General features: G+C 31.7%; 8 protein-coding genes and 1 pseudogene across 9 annotated transcripts in view; 5 read left to right on the forward strand and 4 right to left on the reverse strand.

Annotated features, from left to right (window-relative positions):
* LOC113790035 (aquaporin-9-like) overlaps positions 1–22343 on the forward strand; it is a 68922-nt gene that overhangs the window by 16138 nt on the left and 30441 nt on the right. The window lies entirely within an intron of this gene.
* Gr64a (Gustatory receptor 64a) lies at positions 364–2387 on the forward strand. The gene is made up of 5 exons (XM_027339597.2): positions 364–551; positions 617–905; positions 966–1667; positions 1722–1811; positions 1879–2387. Exons 1-5 carry the CDS (start codon positions 457–459, stop codon positions 2026–2028), a joined length of 1326 nt encoding a protein of 441 aa, XP_027195398.1. The 5' UTR covers positions 364–456; the 3' UTR covers positions 2029–2387.
* LOC113789991 (uncharacterized) lies at positions 2490–4556 on the forward strand (annotated as a pseudogene).
* On the reverse strand, positions 4490–7638 carry LOC113789988 (uncharacterized). Its single transcript, XM_027339591.2, has one exon. It carries the CDS (start codon positions 7566–7568, stop codon positions 4599–4601), a length of 2970 nt encoding a protein of 989 aa, XP_027195392.2. The 5' UTR covers positions 7569–7638; the 3' UTR covers positions 4490–4598.
* Positions 7743–11064, reverse strand: eEF2 (eukaryotic translation elongation factor 2). Its single transcript, XM_027339592.2, has 4 exons — positions 10744–11064; positions 9379–10679; positions 8594–9314; positions 7743–8527 (listed from the first exon to the last, which is right to left on the reverse strand). Exons 1-4 carry the CDS (start codon positions 10744–10746, stop codon positions 8018–8020), a joined length of 2535 nt encoding a protein of 844 aa, XP_027195393.1. The 5' UTR covers positions 10747–11064; the 3' UTR covers positions 7743–8017.
* Positions 11530–13773, forward strand: SsRbeta (signal sequence receptor beta). The gene is made up of 4 exons (XM_027339599.2): positions 11530–11902; positions 11964–12062; positions 12128–12320; positions 12375–13773. The coding sequence occupies exons 1-4, from the start codon at positions 11712–11714 to the stop codon at positions 12486–12488; spliced, it is 597 nt and encodes a 198-aa protein (XP_027195400.1). The 5' UTR covers positions 11530–11711; the 3' UTR covers positions 12489–13773.
* Positions 12489–17119, reverse strand: Mfe2 (peroxisomal Multifunctional enzyme type 2). The gene is made up of 15 exons (XM_027339590.2): positions 16819–17119; positions 16665–16769; positions 16546–16605; positions 16415–16483; positions 16258–16342; positions 16143–16207; positions 15962–16084; positions 15659–15904; positions 15472–15603; positions 15108–15404; positions 14797–15051; positions 13890–14384; positions 13264–13838; positions 13062–13196; positions 12489–13000 (listed from the first exon to the last, which is right to left on the reverse strand). The coding sequence occupies exons 1-15, from the start codon at positions 16943–16945 to the stop codon at positions 12626–12628; spliced, it is 3144 nt and encodes a 1047-aa protein (XP_027195391.2). The 5' UTR covers positions 16946–17119; the 3' UTR covers positions 12489–12625.
* temp (protein prenyltransferase alpha subunit repeat-containing protein tempura) lies at positions 17278–18942 on the reverse strand. Of its 2 annotated transcripts, XM_075823684.1 has the most exons (6): positions 18805–18942; positions 18631–18745; positions 18401–18567; positions 18271–18346; positions 17901–18207; positions 17278–17838 (listed from the first exon to the last, which is right to left on the reverse strand). In XM_075823684.1, the coding sequence occupies exons 2-6, from the start codon at positions 18708–18710 to the stop codon at positions 17353–17355; spliced, it is 1116 nt and encodes a 371-aa protein (XP_075679799.1). In that variant the 5' UTR covers positions 18711–18745; positions 18805–18942; the 3' UTR covers positions 17278–17352. The 2 variants fall into 2 exon arrangements, with proteins under 2 accessions (XP_075679799.1, XP_027195399.1); XM_027339598.2 differs by lacking the exon at positions 18805–18942 and having other exon boundaries at positions 18631–18798.
* LOC113789990 (major facilitator superfamily domain-containing protein 12-like) lies at positions 19051–22235 on the forward strand. The gene is made up of 7 exons (XM_075823682.1): positions 19051–19384; positions 19472–20903; positions 20977–21069; positions 21128–21307; positions 21374–21468; positions 21520–21656; positions 21954–22235. Exons 2-7 carry the CDS (start codon positions 19914–19916, stop codon positions 22097–22099), a joined length of 1641 nt encoding a protein of 546 aa, XP_075679797.1. The 5' UTR covers positions 19051–19384; positions 19472–19913; the 3' UTR covers positions 22100–22235.

A 22343-nucleotide genomic window follows, 5' to 3' on the forward strand; every position in this document is an offset into this window, starting at 1 on the left:
GGTATTTTCATTTGTTTGAATTCAACCAAACAACTTTTACTCGGAAATTTTATTCTGAATTATTTTTTCATTTCAATTTCGATCGACGATAACGATTATTTTTGAGGCCAGAAAAAGAAGAACCTTTTTCTTTGGCTTGAAAAGTCATTTGATGAAAAATATCGATCGATTTTTTTCCGAGAGTGTCCTAAATGGAAAAGGCAAAACTTTCGATAATTCATTTTTTGGATTTTTCTAGAATTTGAAAAATTAAAACTTTAAAAAATTCAGGAAACCAAGGTATCTCAGGTTGTCAACAACAACTAAAAACAAACTTGAATACTTTTCGTTTTAAAGAATTCTTTGACAAACAAAACAATCGTCTTTGACAGTTTTCATCAAGTCGTTTGTTGGTGATGGTCGTTTTGTGATTGTCGTTCTTGTAAAAAAAAAAATTTCAGAAAATTTCCCGACAACATGGATCAAATGAAAGGATTTAGTCCACAAATGCTTAATCGTGATGCATTTACCATTCCGAAATTAGCCTATGAATCTTATTTCAAAATATTTGGGTAAATTCTTTTCTTGGAAAAATTCCATGTAATCCACTTTATCCATGAAATTTTTTCTTCCACAGACTAATATCATCAGGTTTGGATTTCGGTCAACGTTATGGCCCGGTCAAGCAGGATAAAACATCAACAAATTTGAAACGTTTCTATTGTCAATTTGTTTGCCTACTGTTATGGTTTTTTGCTATTCGTAGTTTTGTACTAATGTTTATTGGTGATCGTGAAATTCAGCTAATGATGGGTGACTTAACTGGATTCTGGAATGATTATCGAATGTACTATCTGATGCCTACATTCTATTATTCGCTGCAAACAGCGATCATAGCGACTATATTCTTGCGTAATGAAAGCGAGGTTTGTACCAATCAACAACGTAACTTTATTCAAATTTCCGATATTTTCAAATTTCTTTAGTTAGCATGGTTGGTACCGTTCATATCGGTAAAACAGATGCAAACCAATTCCATACGTACGGCAAAATATGATACAAATAATCATGAACGTCGTACACAGATAACAATTATAATGAACAATTTAATTGTATTAGTGGCAACCGGTATGGTTGCAATGTTATATTTGCTTACAGCATATGAAAATATGGATGATTCTACATTTAAAATGTTCATCCCGTGGATTGGAATCCAGGCTGTTTGGATATTCTTTATGACCGGCATCAATATGTTTACAATGACATATTTCAATCTGGTTTGTTTGATTCTATCGAATCGTTTTAAGCAAGTTTGTAAAGATATTGAAGCATTGGCTGAATCTGATCCAGGACCATTGGGCAGTAAAAATAATGCACTATCAACATTGTATTATGAGCATAATGAAATTTGTGAATTGGTTGATGAATCGAATAGTTTTTGGCAATCATTTATATTTTTCAATTATTTATGTCATATTCCATGCAATTGTTATGCATTATATAATTTGTTTTTTGCAGAATTCGATGATCTATTGGCTATTGTTACATGGACAGTGTTTCTCCATACTATTCTATTTTTAGCATTTATTTCATTATCGGCTGCTGATGTATCGGCTGAAGCTCATAGTCCATATACAGCATTACATACATTATCATTGCTGCAATTACCAATCGATTTGGAAGTTAATGTAAGTTTATAATGATCTCAGTTTATGACAATTCTTTTCATTCCTGTTTTAAAGATGTCAACATTTTTGCATCGTGTTCGTGGTCCTACTATCGGATTCTCCTGTTTGGATTTGTTTGTCATAACTAATGCTAGTATTTCAAATGTAAGTTTCTTTTATGAAATTCATTCATAAAATGATAATAATTTCATCCACAATCCACCACCAATAGACAATCGCTGCAGTTGCATCATACTTTTTGATTGTGGCCGATTTCAGTCGATCAACTGCAGCAGCAAATGCAGCCGAAAAACGTGAAGAAGCAGCTAAAGCAGCGATGAATCTAACATCGACAACAGTTGCACCTCCAATTACACAATAATAAAAAAGAATATTCCAAACATCTTGGTAATCGGTCGACTAGAAGAAAGATTCAAATGGTATAACAAATAAAATTATTACCAAAAACACTATTTAGTACACACTATTAGATTGCACGATATCAAAATAAAACAAAGATTAATCAAGCAAAAACAAAAACAAAAACAAATTATTATTAATATTCTTTATTGATTTGGACGAAATTGAAATTGAAATCTTCATTCTTGTTGTGATTATTGTTGTTGAAAAGCAAAATGAAAGAATTTATTATTATTATATTTATTAATGTCCTGGATGAATGAATATGAAACAATACTTTTTATTTTTAATTAAAAAATAAATATTTGTTATTTCTCTCCATTCATTTGGTTTCGTTTCGTTTAATCAAGCGCAAGAATATTCGAATATTTTGAAAATTGGCCAAAATTCAAGCATCAAGACTGACGCCACCAAGCGTTGATAGCTCAAAACAGTTTATACATGTGTTTTTTCGTTCGATTTTGTTTTGTTTTGATGGTGGTTGGTAACAAAAATTGAAAAAAATGAAAATATTTTCAACATTAATGGCACGTTTACCACGTCCATATCATTTTTCAAATTATCCGGAACGATTTATACGAAATCAAACTGAATTTATTGAATGGAAAACACCACCATTACCAAATTATCAGCCAAAAACTGTTCGTTATCGAAAAAATGCCTATTATGATATACATCGTCCATGGACAACAGATTTTCAAGATCAAAATGCACCGAATATTAAACATCCGAAAATTTTTATCGAACCAATGAGACAATTTCCAATATTTGTTGGTGATATTGTACAGATAATGCGTGGAAAAGATCGTGGTAAACAAGGAACAGTAAACTATGTTGTTGAACAACGAAATTGGGTTTGCGTTCGTGGCCTTAATCTTAAATATCGTATGGCACAACGTGATCGTTCATTTGCCGGGATGTTAAATGCAACTGAAGATCCATTATTGGTACCACGTGATGTATCATTAGTCGATCCAGAAGATAATCAACCTACATCGATTGAATGGCGTTACGATGAAGAAGGTAATCAGGTTCGTGTTAGTAAACGTACTGGTCGTATTATACCGATTCCACGTCGTGCATATGAAACACGTGATTTTACCGTACCTGAAGCATATAAAGATCAACCAAAAGATACAGCACCAGATGAAGTAATTCGAGCAACTTTTAAACCGACGTTGAAAACATTCGAAATGGAAATTATGGAAGATCATGGCATTGAAGAACAACGTATACCATATCCAATGTATTGGTATTAGATGATTAGATTTTTCCTCAAATATTCTGTCTATGGAATCCTTCAATCGATTGTAGTCAATTTTTTTGTACATTTTAAATTGTTATTTAATAAAAAAAATTAAAAAATTTCAAAGAATATTTGCGACTATTTATACAGTGATTATGAAAATAGATTTGTGTTTTTTGTTGAGAGTCAATAGATTTTTTGTGTTTTTCCATTCATAATTATGGAATAATGAAAATGAATCAATGTCAAAAAAAAATCTGTAAATGATGATGATTACGGCTTTTATAACTGGATCATCTGATAACAACAACAATAATAGTAAAAGCCAAGCAACGATTTTAAATTCAAACATCTTTGAACAAATTAGTCCATTCAGTCTGGCTAGTCGACGAAGTGCATTTTCGCCTTACAGGGTAAGTGTCATCGATTGTCATAGATAGATATGATCTAATTGATTTAATTGAAAATTCTTAGCCATCAACTGTATTGACCAATTTACAACGGGGTAATATACAAACACAAACATCAAATGAACCAGTTTATCGTAGCGTACATCAATTAGCTGCATTAGGTGAATTATTTCTATGTCATTTAGATGATAAAATTGTCAATAAAATCGATGAAAAAGGATTAACACCATTATTATGGGCTGCTTCTTATGGTCAATTAGCATCGATACAAACTTTACAACAACATGGAGCTAATATACATTTTCGTGGACCAACCGGTGAAAATGCTTTAATGTTAGCAGCATCAAATGGACATTTGGCTGTTATTAAATATCTGATTTCATTGGGCATCGATTTGGATCAAACAGATGAAGTATGTATGAATCAATGATGATAATGTTACTAATATCAATCTATTTTTGTTTTGTCTGAACACATCAGGATGGTAACACAGCATTAATGTATGCTATTTATGGTGATCATAAAAATTGTGTACAAGAATTGTTAAATCATAATGCCGATATAACCATTGAGAATAGTAATCTGGATACAGCTTATTCGATTGCTGTTGAACAAAATCTTCACACAGGTAAACATTCTGAAATCCAAAATTGAATTCAATCTAATCATTATCCACCATTATTTGTAGTTCGCGAACTATTGGAAACCTATACATTGAATTTATTGAATCACTAAATGAGCTTTATTGGAAACACATACACACACTGTTTATTTTTTTCATTTTATTTTACAAATTAAAAAAAAGAAAAGAAAGATGACCATCATCATCACCAACATTCATTTCATCAAATATTATTTATCAGATTTGTTGTTGTTTCAACGGATAATTGATTGCTGTTGAAATTGATCGGTAGCCGGTTGATTGGCTGTCGTATCGATACGAATGACACGAAGTTTTTCTTGATGAGCAAACAGCACACAGCATTCATTATCATTACCACAATAATGTGAACAGGAAAAAACTGTCACACATTTTTGACCGAAGTGTATCATAAAACCAAGTTTTGGTACTTCATGTGCACGAATCATATGTGTTAGACGATTTTCGGCAAAAAAATTATCCAATGCACGTTCATTGAAATAGAATGCTGTACCACGTTTTGTATTGGGTAGATATCCTTGTCGAAGATTTTCATTACGAATTTGATAAAGATTTTGGATGGTCATAAAATGATCTTGATTTATTGGATCAGACCACATTATTTCCCATGCAATTGAACAATCGGATTCTGGACTCATTACCACTGGTGGTATTCGTTTTTCCAATTCATTCAATCGTGTTATTTGATGTGGTATACCACCATGGCAACAGAAAATTGTATCATCAATCGTTGCACTCAATGGTAATCGATCAAATAGACGATTAGTTAGATCCCAAAATCTTTGTCCATAAACTTGATCATATTTTTGCCATAATTCACGTCGATATGTATATTTGTTTTGGATTTCACGAATTTCATGATTACCGCGCAATAAAGTTATCATTTTTGGCATTAAAACTTTCATTGATAATAAATATAACGCACATTCAATGCTCCAGCGTCCACGATCAACATAATCACCTAAAAATAGATAATGTACACCTGATGCTGGAAATTGTTTCCAAATTGTCAATTCTAATGACATGAGATCTTCAAGATTGCCATGTATATCACCGATTATATAACATGGTGATGCTAATTGTTTTACACGTTGTTCTTTTTGCAGCATTGGTTCCAATTCTTCGGCCATTATTTGAAACATTTGATATAAACGTTCACGTTCATTTGTCATGAAACCAAGTGTATTATATTTTTTAGTTTGATTAAATTCACGTATTTTCCGTATGAAAAAATTCGCCGGATATTCTGGTTTGATAAGATGATTACGTTGTATATTGGCCCAAACTGTTTGTCGTTGTGATGTTTCTAATCTCATTTTATTAATATCTGGCCGTATTATTTCACAACGATCATAATAACCATCTTGATTGATTAGCAAACGTAATGGTGATAAACGATATTGTTTTGAACGACATGATGGACATACTTCACTTTGAAATTTACGTTGTACAACTAAACGTAATAATGCTGGTTCTTGTTTGGATGATTGATTTGCTGATTGTGTTGTGATACGTTTAGTAATATGATCGAAAATTGATTTTTTCGATCGACATAATAATGATGTTCCACGAAATTGATGTGTTGCGATAACGGTGAGAAATTTTCGCCATGTAATTGCTTGCCTTGTACGTGTACCTCTACCAATTGATTGTGCTTTAAACAACTCCATCGCTTCACGTGTTTTTTGTTCCAAATGATCGCTACGTAATTTTTTTTCACCAAATGTTATGATAAATAGATCACGTAACATACGTTTCATATCTTCTTCATACAATACACCATATTGTTTGGTATCATAATAACGAAATACAAATTTTATTCGAACTTCATCATGTGGTGTATCTTGTTCCAATGCAACCAAACCCAATAGCAATTCATGAAAACTAAGAAAGCCATTTTTCATATAATTAAATGCGATAAATAAACGATCCATATTTAGATCGGGTAGATCAAGACCGAGCCGAAATAAACATTGACGAAACGAATCCGATGTCATATAATAACTTGGATAACAATGTTCCAAAAATTCATAATATAAACGTTCAACATCATTCTCGGTAATCTTTACCGATTTTAGCCACGACTCTTCAATGTTTTTCGGCGTACCATCTTTCGAAACAAAATGAAATACCTGACTTGAACTAAATTCTTCGATTTTTTGCGGCATCATTTGTGGTGTCATATTGAGGGCTGGACAATATTTTACCAATTCTGGACCCCAAAGATTTTCCACACAGCCATCACGTACAATATTCAAATCTAACCAATCTAAACGATCAGTTGCTTGACAACAAGAAAATCTATCCGATGTTTGTTCCGGATCGATATGAACATAAAATGCTAATCTTGTTATAAAACGATTTGTTTGTGGTAGTTGTAGCCGTAAAATTTCAATCAAACGAATATCCGTATAGAATGGATTACGTTTAAAATATTCATATCGGTTGTTTGATTCATTGGCAAATATCCATGCGGCATTTTCTTTGGCTGATTTGACCCAGGAATGTTTCTGTATGGATTGTGCAACAACACATGGTAACCATATGAATGGCGATGATGATGATCGCATTATGCAAACACGATCATGTTGAGAACAATGAACGAAGAAACAATAACAATCATATAGTTTTTCATAAATACTTGTTAGCGAACCAATTGGCAATACATAGGCCATATTTTTTGTTTCAATCATGGGCATCGTTGATGAGCGATCATAATTTAGTCGAATATTTTTCTGTGATATGGAATTGATCTGTTGTTGTTGAACATTTTTGCGATTTGTCGATGCTCCTGTTGTTGATGTTGGTATGTTTGATATCGCGGATGAAATGGCGCTTAATGGTGGTGATTTTTTAGTTGGTGATGGTATTTTTGATAATGGCACTGGCATTGTTGTTTTTCTACTTAAATTTGTTCGTGTTTGATGTGGTTGTGAATCATTTTTATTAGCCATCATACGATTAAAAACATTTTTCATTGGCCGTGGAATTTTATGCGTTAAATTTGTAACAGCTGAATACAAATTATCCATCATTTGATCAACATTCGATCCAACACCATGATTATGTTTTTTTTGATTACCTTGACGACGGCCATCTTTTTTTGGTGACCGAAATGACATTCGTAATCGGCGACGAAGTTTTAAATTACCTAGATTTGACACCGAACGTGAAAATCGTCGCATAATATTTGTATTTATGTAAAAAAAAAATTAAAAATACTAATAATATTCAATTGTGAACAATCCAATCAATCCATTTTTGAATAATTCCACTAAAGAACTATAATTAAAAACAAAACAAAACCATATTTAATTTCATTATTAGATTCAAATTTATTAGCAAAAAAATAAAATAAGTTCTGTTTATTATAATTTTATTTTTGACGGAGCTTTTTGTATTTGTGTTTAGTGTTTTCTGTTTTGTTTTTCGAATCAGATTCGATTGTACCAATATTGCTGCATCGATGTTGTTGAAGCAGAAAAAATTAATCAATTAATAAATTAATCGACAAATCGAATCTTAATTTTCTGAAATTAAAAACAAATTTCAAAATGATGATAGAAAAAAAGTAGCAATAAAAAAAAGAAGAAAAATTGATAATCTTGAAATTTGACATTTTTTCCACTAGATCTTAAAGTTTATCGAAATAATTATCCAATTCAGGCAATGAATCTTTAAGACCTTTACGTTTACGGGTTTCCATTACAACCTGATATGGACGTGATTTACCATCCAATGGATCGCCAGGTAAAATTTGCCAATGATCAAATACACATTGTGGAAATGCTTGGCCACCAGTGTTCGAACGTAAATCGGCAGTAAAACCAAATGATTCATTTACCGGTAAATAAGCTTTAACAGTAAACATGGGTGTACCGACAACTTGTGATTCTTCAAATACATGACCACGACGTCTATTCAATACACCATAAATACCACCAACAGCCTGTTCTGGACATTGAATTTCAACCAAATACACTGGTTCCAAAAGACGCGGTTGAGCAGTCAAAAGGCATGCATAAAGACAACGACGTGCTGTTGGAATGATTTGACCACCACCACGATGAATAGCGTCAGCATGCAATGTTACATCATGAATATTGAAACGAACACCACGCATATTTTCTTCACAAAGTACACTCTGTATTTGAAAAGAATATGATCAAAATTAGTTTTAAAATCGATGAGAAAAGATCATCGTTTTTACCTCTTTGGTGGCCCATTGAAATCCAGCAACAACGCTGTCTTTGATTTCATTCAAATATTGCACACCTTTGGTCACATCGACCAAAAGATTTGGTCCAGTACCTTCGGGTCCAAAAGCCCAGATTTTACGGGCATCGGTTGCATCCCAGCCATATTTATCGGCCAAAAATCGTGCACGAATTTTAAAATCATCACGTGGGTTAATGTCACCTTTATCAATATCTTCAGCAATACCATCTTGAAGTGGACATGCTTTCATAAACAAACGGTTATGTTTGTTTGGTGATTTTGATAAGCACATTATTTCAGATTCTTCCGAAACAGTTTCACGATACGATACAACTGGATCCGATGTTTTGATTGGAATTTGAGCATGATCTTCTTCCAAATCTTTCAAACAAATTTCCAGGTGAAGTTCACCAGCACCAGCAACAATATGTTCACCCGATTCTTCAATAATACATTGAACCATGGGATCGGATTTGGCTAAACGTTTCAAACCTTCCACCAATTTTGGTAGATCGGCAGGATTTTTGGGCTCAACAGCAACACGTACAACAGGTGATACAGAAAATTTCATGGTTTTCATATTGTGTGCATCTTTGAATGTTGAAATAGTACCGGTTTTGACCAAAAATTGATCAACACCAACCAAACCACAAATATTACCACAAGGTACATTTTCAATCGATTCAACATAACGACCCATCATCAATACAGTTCTGTTCGAGAGAAAAGAGAACCATCAAATTAAATTCTTATAAACAAACTTCAACACACACTTACCGTTGAATAGCTTTTTCAACTAAATCTTCTTTTTTACCATGAACATAATTTGGTCCCATAATACGAACTTTTTGTCCAGAAGCAACAATACCCGAAAAAACACGACCAAAAGCATAGAAACGACCTTTATCAGAAGTGGGTACCATTTTTGAAATATACATCATCAATGGACCATCTGGATTACAGGTTTTAACAGCCAAAGCAGCTTCATCATCATGTGGTCCTTCATACAATAATTCCATACGATATTTTTGTGCAGTGATTGGTGATGGTAAATGAATGGCAATCATTTGCAATAATGAATCACCAGCCGGCAACCAGGTTCGCATAACAACTTTCAACAAATTTTTGCCATCTTTTTCTTTATCTTCACCTTTCAATACGATGTTCAATTTTTCCAGCAATTTAGATGTTTCTTCTTTTTTAAAATTCATAATGGCATCGAACACTTTGAAAATTGGATCCAAAACAAACATACAGAAAGCACGTTTATAACCATCATCAAAACGTTTTGACCATTTTTTTGCTGCAGGATTGTAGAAATTTTCACCCCATAGCCGATTCATTAGTTTATCAACATCGATTTTAAATTTTTCCGAATACAATTCAGCAAATTGTTTCAATGAAAAAGCCCAACCATGTAAACCAGAACCAAAACCAACTGAACCTTTGGATGGATCAACACGTATATCACCCATTGGTCCATTTTCATCAGCATACGTAGAAATAATAACGTTAACATTTTCAACAATTCGGGTAAATTTTTGATACAAATCTTCTTGCTCCAATTGCAATGTAAGCATAGCCAAATCCATCTTGTTCATAAACAATACCGGCTTAATACGTTCAGCAATAGCTTGACGTAATACAGTTTCGGTTTGTACACAAACACCTGAAACACAATCGACAACAACCAATGCACCATCGGTAACACGTAATGCAGCCGTTACTTCGGATGAAAAATCAACGTGACCAGGACTATCGATCAAATTGATCAAGAAACCTTTTTCATCGGCTTCTTTTTGATCGGCACTAGTGATGAAAATCATATCTTGTTCACGCATTTCGAAATACATCGAAATAGCAGTCGATTTGATTGTAATACAACGTTCTTGTTCATCTTTACGGGTATCGGTGAAACGCATTTCACCAGCTTTAGCTGCAGCAATAATACCAGCTTTCGAAACCAATGAATCGGTCAATGTCGATTTACCATGATCGACATGAGCAATAACAGACATGTTACGAATATTCCGCTTTTTGTTCATCAGAACACGGATTTCATCGACGGTAAAATTGACCTAGAAAATTATTGATGTTTGTGAGCAATTTTAAATCATTCAAAATTATCATTGATTTTCTTACCATTTTGATTGTTTGTTGTTAATGGCAAATAAATTCGACAAAAAAAATAAAAAATTGAAAAAAACCTAAGAAAAAACAAAAAAAGATGATGAATCAAATGAGCGTTTTCGTTTCGATTTTAGCGATTGACGACGACGACAACGATGATGATACGTTAAATGGACAAGATACAATGTGTGCAAATGAGAATAGAGAGTTAATTTTTGGAAAAGAATTGCAATAAAGCGCACAGCACAAGCACTAAACAGGACAGCGTGTACAGCACGGAAGACAGGCCTACGTTAGCTTCCCTTAACTTGTGTTCAAGTGTGTGTGTGGCTGACTGGCTTGTCTTTTATATTGTGAACATAAATTGGACTTTTACCCTATCCGTACTATATGAATGGATTCAAGTTAGTTTTTTAAATAGATTTTTTAAATTTTAATCATTTTAAATCGCTTTGATAAACTTGATTCGAATGATTCAAATTCGACGAGTTTTTTCTCAATCAATCGATATCGATAAAAAATTGATTAATGATCAATAAATAATTTTATTTTCCAATTTATTTCGATCAAATTTGCCGGAAATTAGAATCAATTCAAATTATCTTTGTTTAATATCGATTTGTTAATGAATCAAATTCTTCCGCAAGAAAATTAAAACGATTTGGAAATGATTTCTAATTGAAAATCAAATTAATCGAGTATCAGAATCGTATCGATGACAATTAAAATCAAAATAAATAGCAGGAACATTGTATATGAACGGGAAATGTATACGTCATGCTAAAAATAATAATAAAAAGATATTGTGGCTGCAGCGGCTCGCGTGCTTATTTTTTTGAAATAAAAGATATTTTTTCTTTCCACGTATTCTTCGAATATCGCCAAATTTCTTCTTGCTTCAAAAAACCAGCAAAAGAAAATTAAACCTTGATTCATTTAAATTGTGTTTTCTCAAATTCATATCCAATAAATTTATAATCATGTATACATCGAAAAACATTCCTTTCATCATATTGTTCATTCTGATCAGTTGGACATTAATGGTCAGTCAGGCTGATGATCAAAATCCAGATAGAGCCAGATTATTGGCCGAAAAACAAGTGCTTAATAAATATCTGGTCGAAAATAAAGACATTATGATCAATTACAATATTTTCAATGTTGGTTCAAGGTTTGTTGAAACTAAATATTGAAAATCAATGGCCAGTAATCATTTCATTCATTCATTGCAGCTCAGCAATAAATGTTCAACTTTCCGATAATACCTTTTCATTGGCTCATTTTGATATTGTTGGTGGTTCATTGAAATTTCAAATACCACGAATTGCACCGTAAGTTTATTTTCTAGGAAATCTTTTAATTGAGCTAAATGATCCCAAATATAATCCTAATTTAGGCAAACAAATACAACACATACGGTTATTGTACGACCAAAAGAAGGTATCTGGGGTCGTTTTAATTTCACTGCCGGTGAATTAATTTATTCGACTGAAGGTAGTAGTGAATTACAATATGGTTATACAAGTGAACCAGGTGAAGGTTATATTGTTTCGCTCAAGGAATTTGATAAACGTTTTTCACCACATTATGTAAGTGTTATTTTATTCAATAACCTTTGTCTTTGCTAATTTAATTTTTTTTAGTATGATTGGGCAGCATTTTTAGTAATATCGATGGCAACCGTTTTGCTTCCATATCTTCTTTGGAATGGTAGCAAAAATAAATATGAAAAATTAAGTGCTCGAAAAACAAAATAATTTCAAATCAATCAAATTTCCATTTTTTTATTATAAAAATATTGTTAATATCTGGGAATAATTATTTTATAAATAAAACCGATTATAAAAAAACAAACAAACAAAACTTGTTGCGATTTTTTCAAATAATATCCTAATTAAAGCTTTACTCGTGATGTTGGTGTTTTGAATATAATCGATATTTTCGGTATAATGGAATGATCACCTCGAATTTTTATCCGACCAGATTCAATTGCTTGTTCCAATGTGAAACGATGATAAGTTAATCGTACAAAATCATCATCGGTCGCTGTCATTATGGTGAATGGTTTGATTTCGGGTAGACCACGATCAAATACACCGGTACGATCATTTTTACCAAAATCCAATTGATATTCGGCTACTATTTCGCCATCTTTGAAGATTTCAAATCCAATCAATGTTCGAATTTCTTTACATAAATATGGTAATCGTATTAAACGTTGAATCAATTCAACAATCATCATTTCGCTTCGTATTCCAGGTTTAAGGTCCTAATTGGTGGAAAATGAATGAATGATTCAAGTGGTTTATATTTAATCAAAGTAATCTTACGGTTTTTGACATCAGGTCCACTATAAAAGGAAGCTCTGGTGTTTTACCCATTTTTTGTAATTCCAACCAAAGTGAATACAATCGTTGTAATAATAATATATTGCCCTTTACTTTTAATTTGCCCATCATGAATGCCTGAATATCAATTGAATTAAATCATTTATCATCATCTCGATATCGATGATCAATATTCAACACTTACTCTTTGTGGATTTAATTTACCAAACATTAGTTTAATTAGATCATCATCTTCAGCTGTAAGCATACAATCAGGTTTACCATTCATGAATGGTTTGTTATAAACACAACCACCGGGATTGGTTTTATTTTCAGCTGACCAAATTGTTTTTGGTTCACCATTCAATAGGATATTAAATTGATAACTAGCCGTTAATCGTTTCATAATTTCTGGTTCCTCATGCATTCGATTTCGAATTATGGTGAACATTATATCGCTTTTCAATCCAGTTGTCGGTATTGAACGTAACAATTCATCATCTTCGTCGTCAGTTTTGTTGTTATCATTCTGTTGCTGATGTTCGTTGTCGTCAATCGGTGTAATCGGTTCATCTTCGGACCATAATTGTTGCAATTTTTGTGCAGCCGTTATATTACCACTAACCTGCAATCGGCCACCAATAAAAGCTAGCATTGGTTCATCTCGTCCTTCAAATATTTCAACTAATGCATCATCTTCAACGGTCAATGTACATTCAGCCATCAAATTCGGTCTTGCTCCATAATAAACTTCACCGTTTCCATTTTTCATATCCAATACTAAAATGAAACAGGAATTAGATTGATTGATTTAAAAAAGGAAAAACTTACTCCAAACACTAGCCAATTTGCCTTGTTTGGTAATATTGAATTGACAAACAGTATTGATTAATGGTATAAGTTCAGAATGTTTAGCAATTCTTGGACGAATTTTTTCATCGAAAATTCTATCCACTTTACAAATGAAATGGTCAGATGATGATGATTCATTATTTTCGTTTCCAGGGGCAATCTTAATATTGGCTGAAGAAATTGCCATTTTTGGTGATGGTAACGGTGTTTTCAGATCAACAAACGACGAGGAAATAATTTTCGAACCAGTTTCACGAACAAAACATTCAAAATGTATTCGTACAAGATTTTCTTGATCAAATGATGATGATTTCCAAGTACGAGTTTCAATTGTTTGTCCAGGACGTATTGTACCGGTAAAACGAACTTTAATCGAATCAAAATAACGACAATCATAATCAGCATAAACAGCCAATATATGACGGCAAGCAAATCCAAGTGCACACAATCCGTGTAGGATTGGTTGATTGAAACCTTTTTTTTTGTTAAAAAAAAGAAAATTATGCAAACATGGTTAAGTTATTTTCGAAGATAACAATTGCTATATTATTATGGGATGAAGAGAATGATGTTGTTGTAGAAAGCATCACATAATACAAAGTGTTCCATCGGAATTCAGAACAACATTCGACAACAAAAACCGGTCTGCTTATTGTGTGTCTTTGACTGAATGAAAATTGGGACACACAAAAACTTATTATCATTACCGATTTGTCCAGAAATAACCATAATCATTTTCTCTGTGTGTGTGTCTGTATTGTTTGTCTCTTTCCTCTTTTTTTCCATTTTTCCATCATGATAATGGTCATTGATGTTTACTCACACAATGCATCATTATTCACACTTTTTTTGAACAAAAAAAATTGTGACATTGTTTTTTGCTTACCTGCAATTTTGGAAAAATTACTATCAATATGCAATGGATTTTTATCACCACATAAACGAAATATAGCAGCTTGATTATCTGTAGTTTGCTGTGTAATGATCCAATCAGCAACTGATCGATCATTTGGAACATTTTCCGTAGTAATTATATGAGAAATTTCTGAATGTCTTTTTCCACCAAAATTACCACTACCAATCATAAAAAATGATAATTGATTATAGAATAAAGGAGAATTGCCATCATCATAAGTTGTCACTGTTTCAAAATTATTTGATAATAAGGTTAGATTTAGATATTGATCAATAACGAACCTTCGATTATGATCAATGCACCAGCCGATCCTTTATCAAGAACATCCAATATTTTTGTTTCACATGCCAACCTAGATGGACAAGGAATTTGTCGATAAATTCGAAGATATTGTTCACCATGTAATGTTCGCATTAGATTATCTTCCAATCCATATTGTCTGATTGCTTGATCGAGTATATTACTTTGATAAACTGCATTCAATGATATTGTTGTTGCTAATGATGGTAATACTGAAAAATTTTCATCATTTTCATATAAATAACGTAGATGATTTGGTTCTTCAGTTGAGACACCAACTTTAAATTTAAAACAGAAAATGACAAAAAAAACTTTAAAATGCTGAAAAGACCCCACAAAGGTTACCTGAAAGTGCATATAGAATAGCATCTTCAACCGTAAGATCGATATAAACACGATCTGGTTGAGATTGGTTCGTAATCGATTCGTTTATATCTTCACCCGAACGTAGCTGAGTCATCAACAAAACAGTATGATCTGTGAAGAGGAAAAAATGAGAATTTGAAATATCCTTTATGAAAATGATTCTAACCTTCCATCGAAGTTGGATTTGAATAACCTTCTGACATGCCGGTTATTTGTTGCCAATTATTTTGAATATCTTCGATTGTAATCTGATTAGTATCGGTAAAAACTTTTCCCCTGGAACGTTGCCATTGATAACGCCCAAAATAACCACCGGCTGCTTCGATTACATCACCATTTGTTGGACATGATTCATGACATAGATAACCGACCATAGGTGCTACACAACTTGGTTGTAAAAGATTGAAAATATCTGAAAGATAAATAAAAAACATTATCGATATTATTTCAAGGTAGAAAAATAATCAACCTTCGGGTAATAAATCTTCGGTTAATCGTGAAGCAGCAACAGGTACAATAGTATTACATTTAATATCATATTTGCTACCTTCAATGGCCAATGTTTTTGCCAATGCTAATAGGCCAAGTTTAGCTAGATTTGAAATGAAATTGGTTTAATGTAAAATCATTGTGAAATTATCCAAGCATACCAGAACTATAATTTGCCTGGCCAAAATTGCCATAAATTCCTGAAGGTGATGCTGTCATGATAATTCTATGAAAAAAATTATCAAATTGTGAGATGAATTGATTTCTCCAACATACCGTCCATAATTTTGTTGACGAAAATATGGCCATGCTGCCTTGGTAGTCAGAAACGAACCTCGAAGATGAACACGATGTACCAGATCTATTATTTCAAAGAATTTGATTTGTCAACATTTTTAGTCAGAGAGTGAATTTATAACACACAATCACTAACCAAAATCTTCTGGTGTCATTTTCATCATTGATTTATCTCTTAAAATGCCTGCATTATTGATTAGAATATCTTTTGTGAAAAAACGAAGAAGAATAAAATCTGAATTGACAATTCAATTTTTTTCTATTTACCGATTCGACCAAAATTATCGATTGCAGTTTGAACAATTTTTTCACCTTCTTCCACTGAATCTGATAAAAACAGAATCAAATTGATTGATTGAAAACATTAGATTTTCTTTGAAACTTACTGTAATCAGCCACAGCTTGACCACCACGCTGTCGAATTTCATTGACAACTAAATCGGCAGCTGAACTCTTACCCGTTCCATCACGATCACCACCAAGATCATTTACTGAAATAAATCAATTGAATAAAAGATTGCCGCAAAATGACAGAATTACCAATGATAGATGCTCCTCGAGATGCCAAAAGTAAAGCATATTCACGACCTAAACCCCTTGCAGCTCCAGTTATAACGGCAACTTTTCCATGAAAATCCAACAATATTCGCCGATTGTCATTCATCATTATGGCGAACAATAGGGATAATTTTCTCTGAAATGCAATAATCTGCCACACGCTAAATCAAAACAAAACAAAACTTTTGAAAATAATTTTTGATCAGCAAAGAAAATGACAACAAAAAAATAGCTAATGAAAAAACATCAAATCAAAAAAAGGTTTGTTTTTTTCTCTTTTTCTTCGTTTTTCCCAAAGAAATTGAAATTGAATTGCAAACGAGGAAAATGAAAAGAAACCGGTCTTATGCGCTATTTATACGCGTATACAAAACATTGTTTTTCAAAAAAGAAAAAGAAAAATTTTCCTGATGTAAATAACAAATTTATTTGAAAATAATAATGATGATTATTGCTTTGAATAAAATGAAAAAAAATTGTACAGGTATTGATGTTTTTCCTTGAAAAATGCTATTTTTAATCAAAAGTCCAATTAAGATTACATTTCAAATAAAATCGATAACGTCGAATTAATTCTTTTTGCCAATTTTGTTCCGATTTTGTCATCATTACTGTATAATTGGATAAAATTCTTTCATGAAAATTTAATTCTTCTTGTTTCAAATGTTCAATTTGATTTGGATACCATAAACTGGCTGCATGTAAAATATGACGACGATGTAAAAATAGTGATTCTTGTGCCGGATATAATGGCCATAATGTTGATAACCATTGGAATTCTTTGAAAAATATCTGACAACATTTATCCAATGATGATGAAAATGAATCATCATCATTAGTAAATGAATTTAATGAATTGGCAGTTGTATTAAAAGTTTTTTGATTTGTTCGACACAATTCATGTACAAAATTGAACAAAAATTGTCTATGTTGGAAGCCACTATAATCGGAAATGTGTTGCTCTAACCATTCGGCTGTTATCATTAGATCATTGATTATTCTCTATATTCGAATAGAATTAAGATTACAAATATGGTGATAATGAAACAAAAATCGTAACATACATTGATAACATTGGTTAGATGATGATGATCATTATTATGGACAATGTAAACAGTTAGAAGCCATGTACGATGACTCCATGCATAATAATTTCGTGAATATTGATCGGCAGCATTAAGTGTAATTTGTAATTCATTCGATATTAGATCATCATTCAATTGGCCATTATCAAGTCGAAGAAAACTATTTAATAACCATTCACGATAAGTAAAAACACTTGCACATTTAGGTTTTCGTATCAACATTAATTTAGTAAAATCAAGTTCTTCTAAATGTGAATTCGATGATGATTTGTTGAGTAAATCTCGCCTGAATGAATTTCGATTGATTAACCAAGGAAAACATCATTGTTTAAAAATAAAATTAACGAACCTTAGATTCCAGGCTGTCGTAAAATCCGGATTGAGCAATAATAAGATTCTTGTCCATTGATGTAATAAAGAAGACTCTGAAGATGATTTTAATTATTTGATTTATTCATTAATTGGATTGAATTATTTACCTGTACGATTATAGGTAGATTGTTTTTTAAAATTCAGCATCTTATCATAAGCATATTCATAAAGATGTGGAACACACCATTTTTCTAATGCTAAATGATGATCACTATAAATTACTGGACTTTTATTGCACGTAGATTCGGCCACTTCAATTACATCGAATTCGATTCTGCAAATTTTAGAGAAAAATAAAAATTTAAATCATTTAATTTTTTTGTCATCGAAATCATACATATTTGGATCACGTTTAAAAATATTATCCAAATCTAATAGAATTCGTTCACACAGGGAAATTTTTTCTTCATCATCCATTGTATTATTGTGGATCAAATGGAAACAAAACTAATCTAATAAAAAATATTTGGAGAAAATCCGATTGTGATATGAAATGAATATTTTTATTTACATCAAATATCATCGTTAGAGTTTGCGCTTGTCTTTGCTTATGTCCATCCACGAACATATGTGTGTGAAGACACGGGCGATGGACAATCATATCGATACTCGAAAATCGATAGCCAAAAATCGAATGTTTTGTTTATGTTTACGTTTTTTTTTGTTTTGTTTTGTTTTTCTCGATAATGTTGATCATATCGATGGAAATGATGGATCGAAAGAAAAACAGATAGCTAACCTTGATTTTAAAAAATTATCTTCATTGATTGCCTGTGATAATTATATATCTTCCTTTATATTACGAATCATTGGTCAAATAATGTTCCTCATTATCATTAATTTTATTTATTTTTTAATTTTTTTTTTAATAATTAAAATGGCCAAATTCCTCTATAATTATCATCATAATCATAATAGAATCATTCGATTGAATCATCATCCGTCTTTAATGTTTTTGTTTTTCTTATTACACTACCCAATCAACAATATACAGTACGGGTAATAAATGTTCGGTTACAGGAATTAACCACGGATCAAAGACAATAAAGTTGTCATTGATTATAACCTAATCATCCGTTCAATATTTTTTGGTATTTCAATTTCCCTCCATAAAAAATTTATTGGAAAAATTTTCGAAATTAAATTTAGAAAATAAATTTAATTGATTTTTTTTACAGCCTATATATAAAAAGCCTTTCGACAATAATTATAAGAAAATTATTAAAAAATCGGCGCCGTATTTAAAATAATAAATTACTCATGTGATCTGCAATATATCAGCCATCATTATCATCATATCATCGATTATCATAGTGTATATTTTCAACAATCAATCATAATCATTGATACTCGAATTGAATGAAACTCCTCTAATAATACGGATTCCCAATTGATGACACAACAACAATATTGCTCAACAAATAATTATCTCACCGTGTGAGCATCCGTTTTACTTGAAAGGATTCTTTTTTTTAAAATTTCTTTTCATTATTAATTTGGTTCGATAAAGACGTATATCAATCACTCATCATCATCAATATCAATAATCATTCAGACATCGAACACCATCAATTTATTCGTCTTTCATATTAAATTTTGAATTGGTTGTGAAAAAAAGTAATGAATAACTCATCATCCACAAATCTGGCCGATAACGAAGAAAATAAAATGGCCGATAATCCATCAACAACAACATCAACGACGACTGAAGAAGATAGAGGTGGCCATCATTTGTCATTGATTCAAAAATTGGCCATCAGTATGGGCCATGTATTCAATGATTTATGTGCTGCATTCTGGTTTACATATCTTCTTATATTTATGCATTTTGTCAATCAATTTAATAGTAATACTTCGGGAACATTAATGTTAGTTGGTCAAGTTGCCGATGGTCTTGCAACACCATTTGTCGGTATTGAATGTGATCGAAGATTGGATTGGTTTTTCTGTAAATATGGCCGCAGGAAATGTTGGCATCTTATTGGTACATTATGTGTATTTTTATCATTTCCATTTTTATTTAATCAATGTATTGGATGTGCCAATTCACCCGAAAATTCACAAATGATTTATTATGCTGCATTTATAACAATATTTCAATTTGGTTGGGCTTCTGTACAGATTTCACATCTATCATTGATTCCCGCTTCAACACCAAGTTCATCGGAACGTATCGAATTAAATTCTTATCGTTATGCGTTCACTGTATTCGCTAACATTGCTGTTTATATATTAATGTGGCTTTTGTTGAAAACCAATGATGAAGAAGATGGTTCACAAATCAGTCCAAATGATGCATCCACGTTCCGAAACGTTGCTTTCATTATCATTGCTATTGGTTCAGTATTTTCATTGATATTTCATCTTGGAACACGTGAACGAAATACTGATAATGATGATGAAATTAGAGATCAAGAACAACAACAACAGGTGTCGACAATATCGACCAATGAAAAGAGTGTAGAATGTCGTGTTACCGTATGGCATGGTTGGTTTCAACAAATACGTTTCTATAAAGTAGCCTTACTTTATATGGGCACCCGTTTGACAATCAATCTTACGCAAGTTTATATTCCAAATTATCTTCAAGAAACATTACGTTTGCCAAAAGTAGGTGTCATTTTTCCATCAAGAATCTTTAAAATTAACTTTCCAAATATTTTTTTTTGTTTCCAAAAAATAGAAAAGCGTTGCATACATTCCTTTAGTTACTTATACAAGTGGATTCGTTACTTCATTTTTAATGAAATATATTAATCAAAAATTGGGCAAAAAGGTAAATAATAATAATAAAATGGCCAATCCGATTGATTAAAGTTTACAATTTACAACAGATAACATTTTTAATTGGTGCCATATTATCATTAGGTGCCTGTACATGGATCTATTTTGGTACCAATGAAGGTTTTAAACAATGGGGAATATTTGTTGTTTCAATTATAATCGGTGCATCCAATTCGATAATGCTCATAACCAGTCTTGGTATTACTAATGATTTGATTGGCAAAAATACGGTATGTTTTTTGAAATTAATTTTTCCATTATTTTTTCATCAATTTTAATAATCGATTGAAATATAGGCGAGCGGATCGTTCGTATTTGGTGCCATGAGTTTTGTTGATAAAGTATCAAATGGATTGGCTGTTTGGCTTATTGAACATTTTAAACCTTGCGCGTATGTAATTTTTTTTCAATTTGATTACTGATTCATTTTATTCATTATTAGAACTTTTTCGTGTATAATCTGTGATTATTATTATCGAGATATATTGACATTTGTTTGTGGTGGTGCTACAGCATTGGCTATTGCTAGCTTAGCTCTAATGTTGATGGATAAAAAGAAAAAACTATCATTAATGAATGGTAAATGAAACTGGATTGGCAAATAACCAAGAAACATCCGTTTTATTAGATTAATAATGACTAATCAAATTAGTTCCCTAATTTTATTTAATCAATTTTAACATATCGTTTTCCAATCGAAATAACTTACTAACCTGAATTGAGTTTTCCACCTAATCACATCGATTTTGATCGACAATAATTTGCATGGCACATTTTCTTTCTCACATTCCAATCATAATTTTTTAATCCATTCCTTTTTCTTTCAAACATTAATTGTATTGTTAATTGCATTCTTGAATTTCACTGATATTTTAGAGCATCCAACATCAACAACTATTGCTGCTGCAACAATCATCGATCCAAATCTTACACCAATATCCGGTGAAAATATTATTGATGATGATGACGAACCAAATTTATTGACACCATTGCTCAATAACAATCGTTCCACTCGTCGTTGAATTTATTATTATTTTTTTAATTTCATCATTTTTATATATAGAAAATATCTATGTGCAATGATAGAAAAAATTTTTGATAAATTTATACAACATTATTAGGTTATTCTTTTTACATGTTTTTTTAAAATCATCATAATCATAATTAAATATTCCATTTTTTTCAACAAAAAAAAATTGTTCAGAATCATTGCAAATCAAGTCAAGTGTATATTACCGGTTAAGCCGGATATCCCATTTTGTATTT

This window comes from Dermatophagoides pteronyssinus, unplaced genomic scaffold (assembly GCF_027571235.1).
Source record: "Dermatophagoides pteronyssinus isolate colony J.1.1.1.1 unplaced genomic scaffold, Derpt_VIB-CSIC_2022.12 sq0034, whole genome shotgun sequence".
Lineage (NCBI taxonomy): Eukaryota > Metazoa > Arthropoda > Arachnida > Sarcoptiformes > Pyroglyphidae > Dermatophagoides > Dermatophagoides pteronyssinus.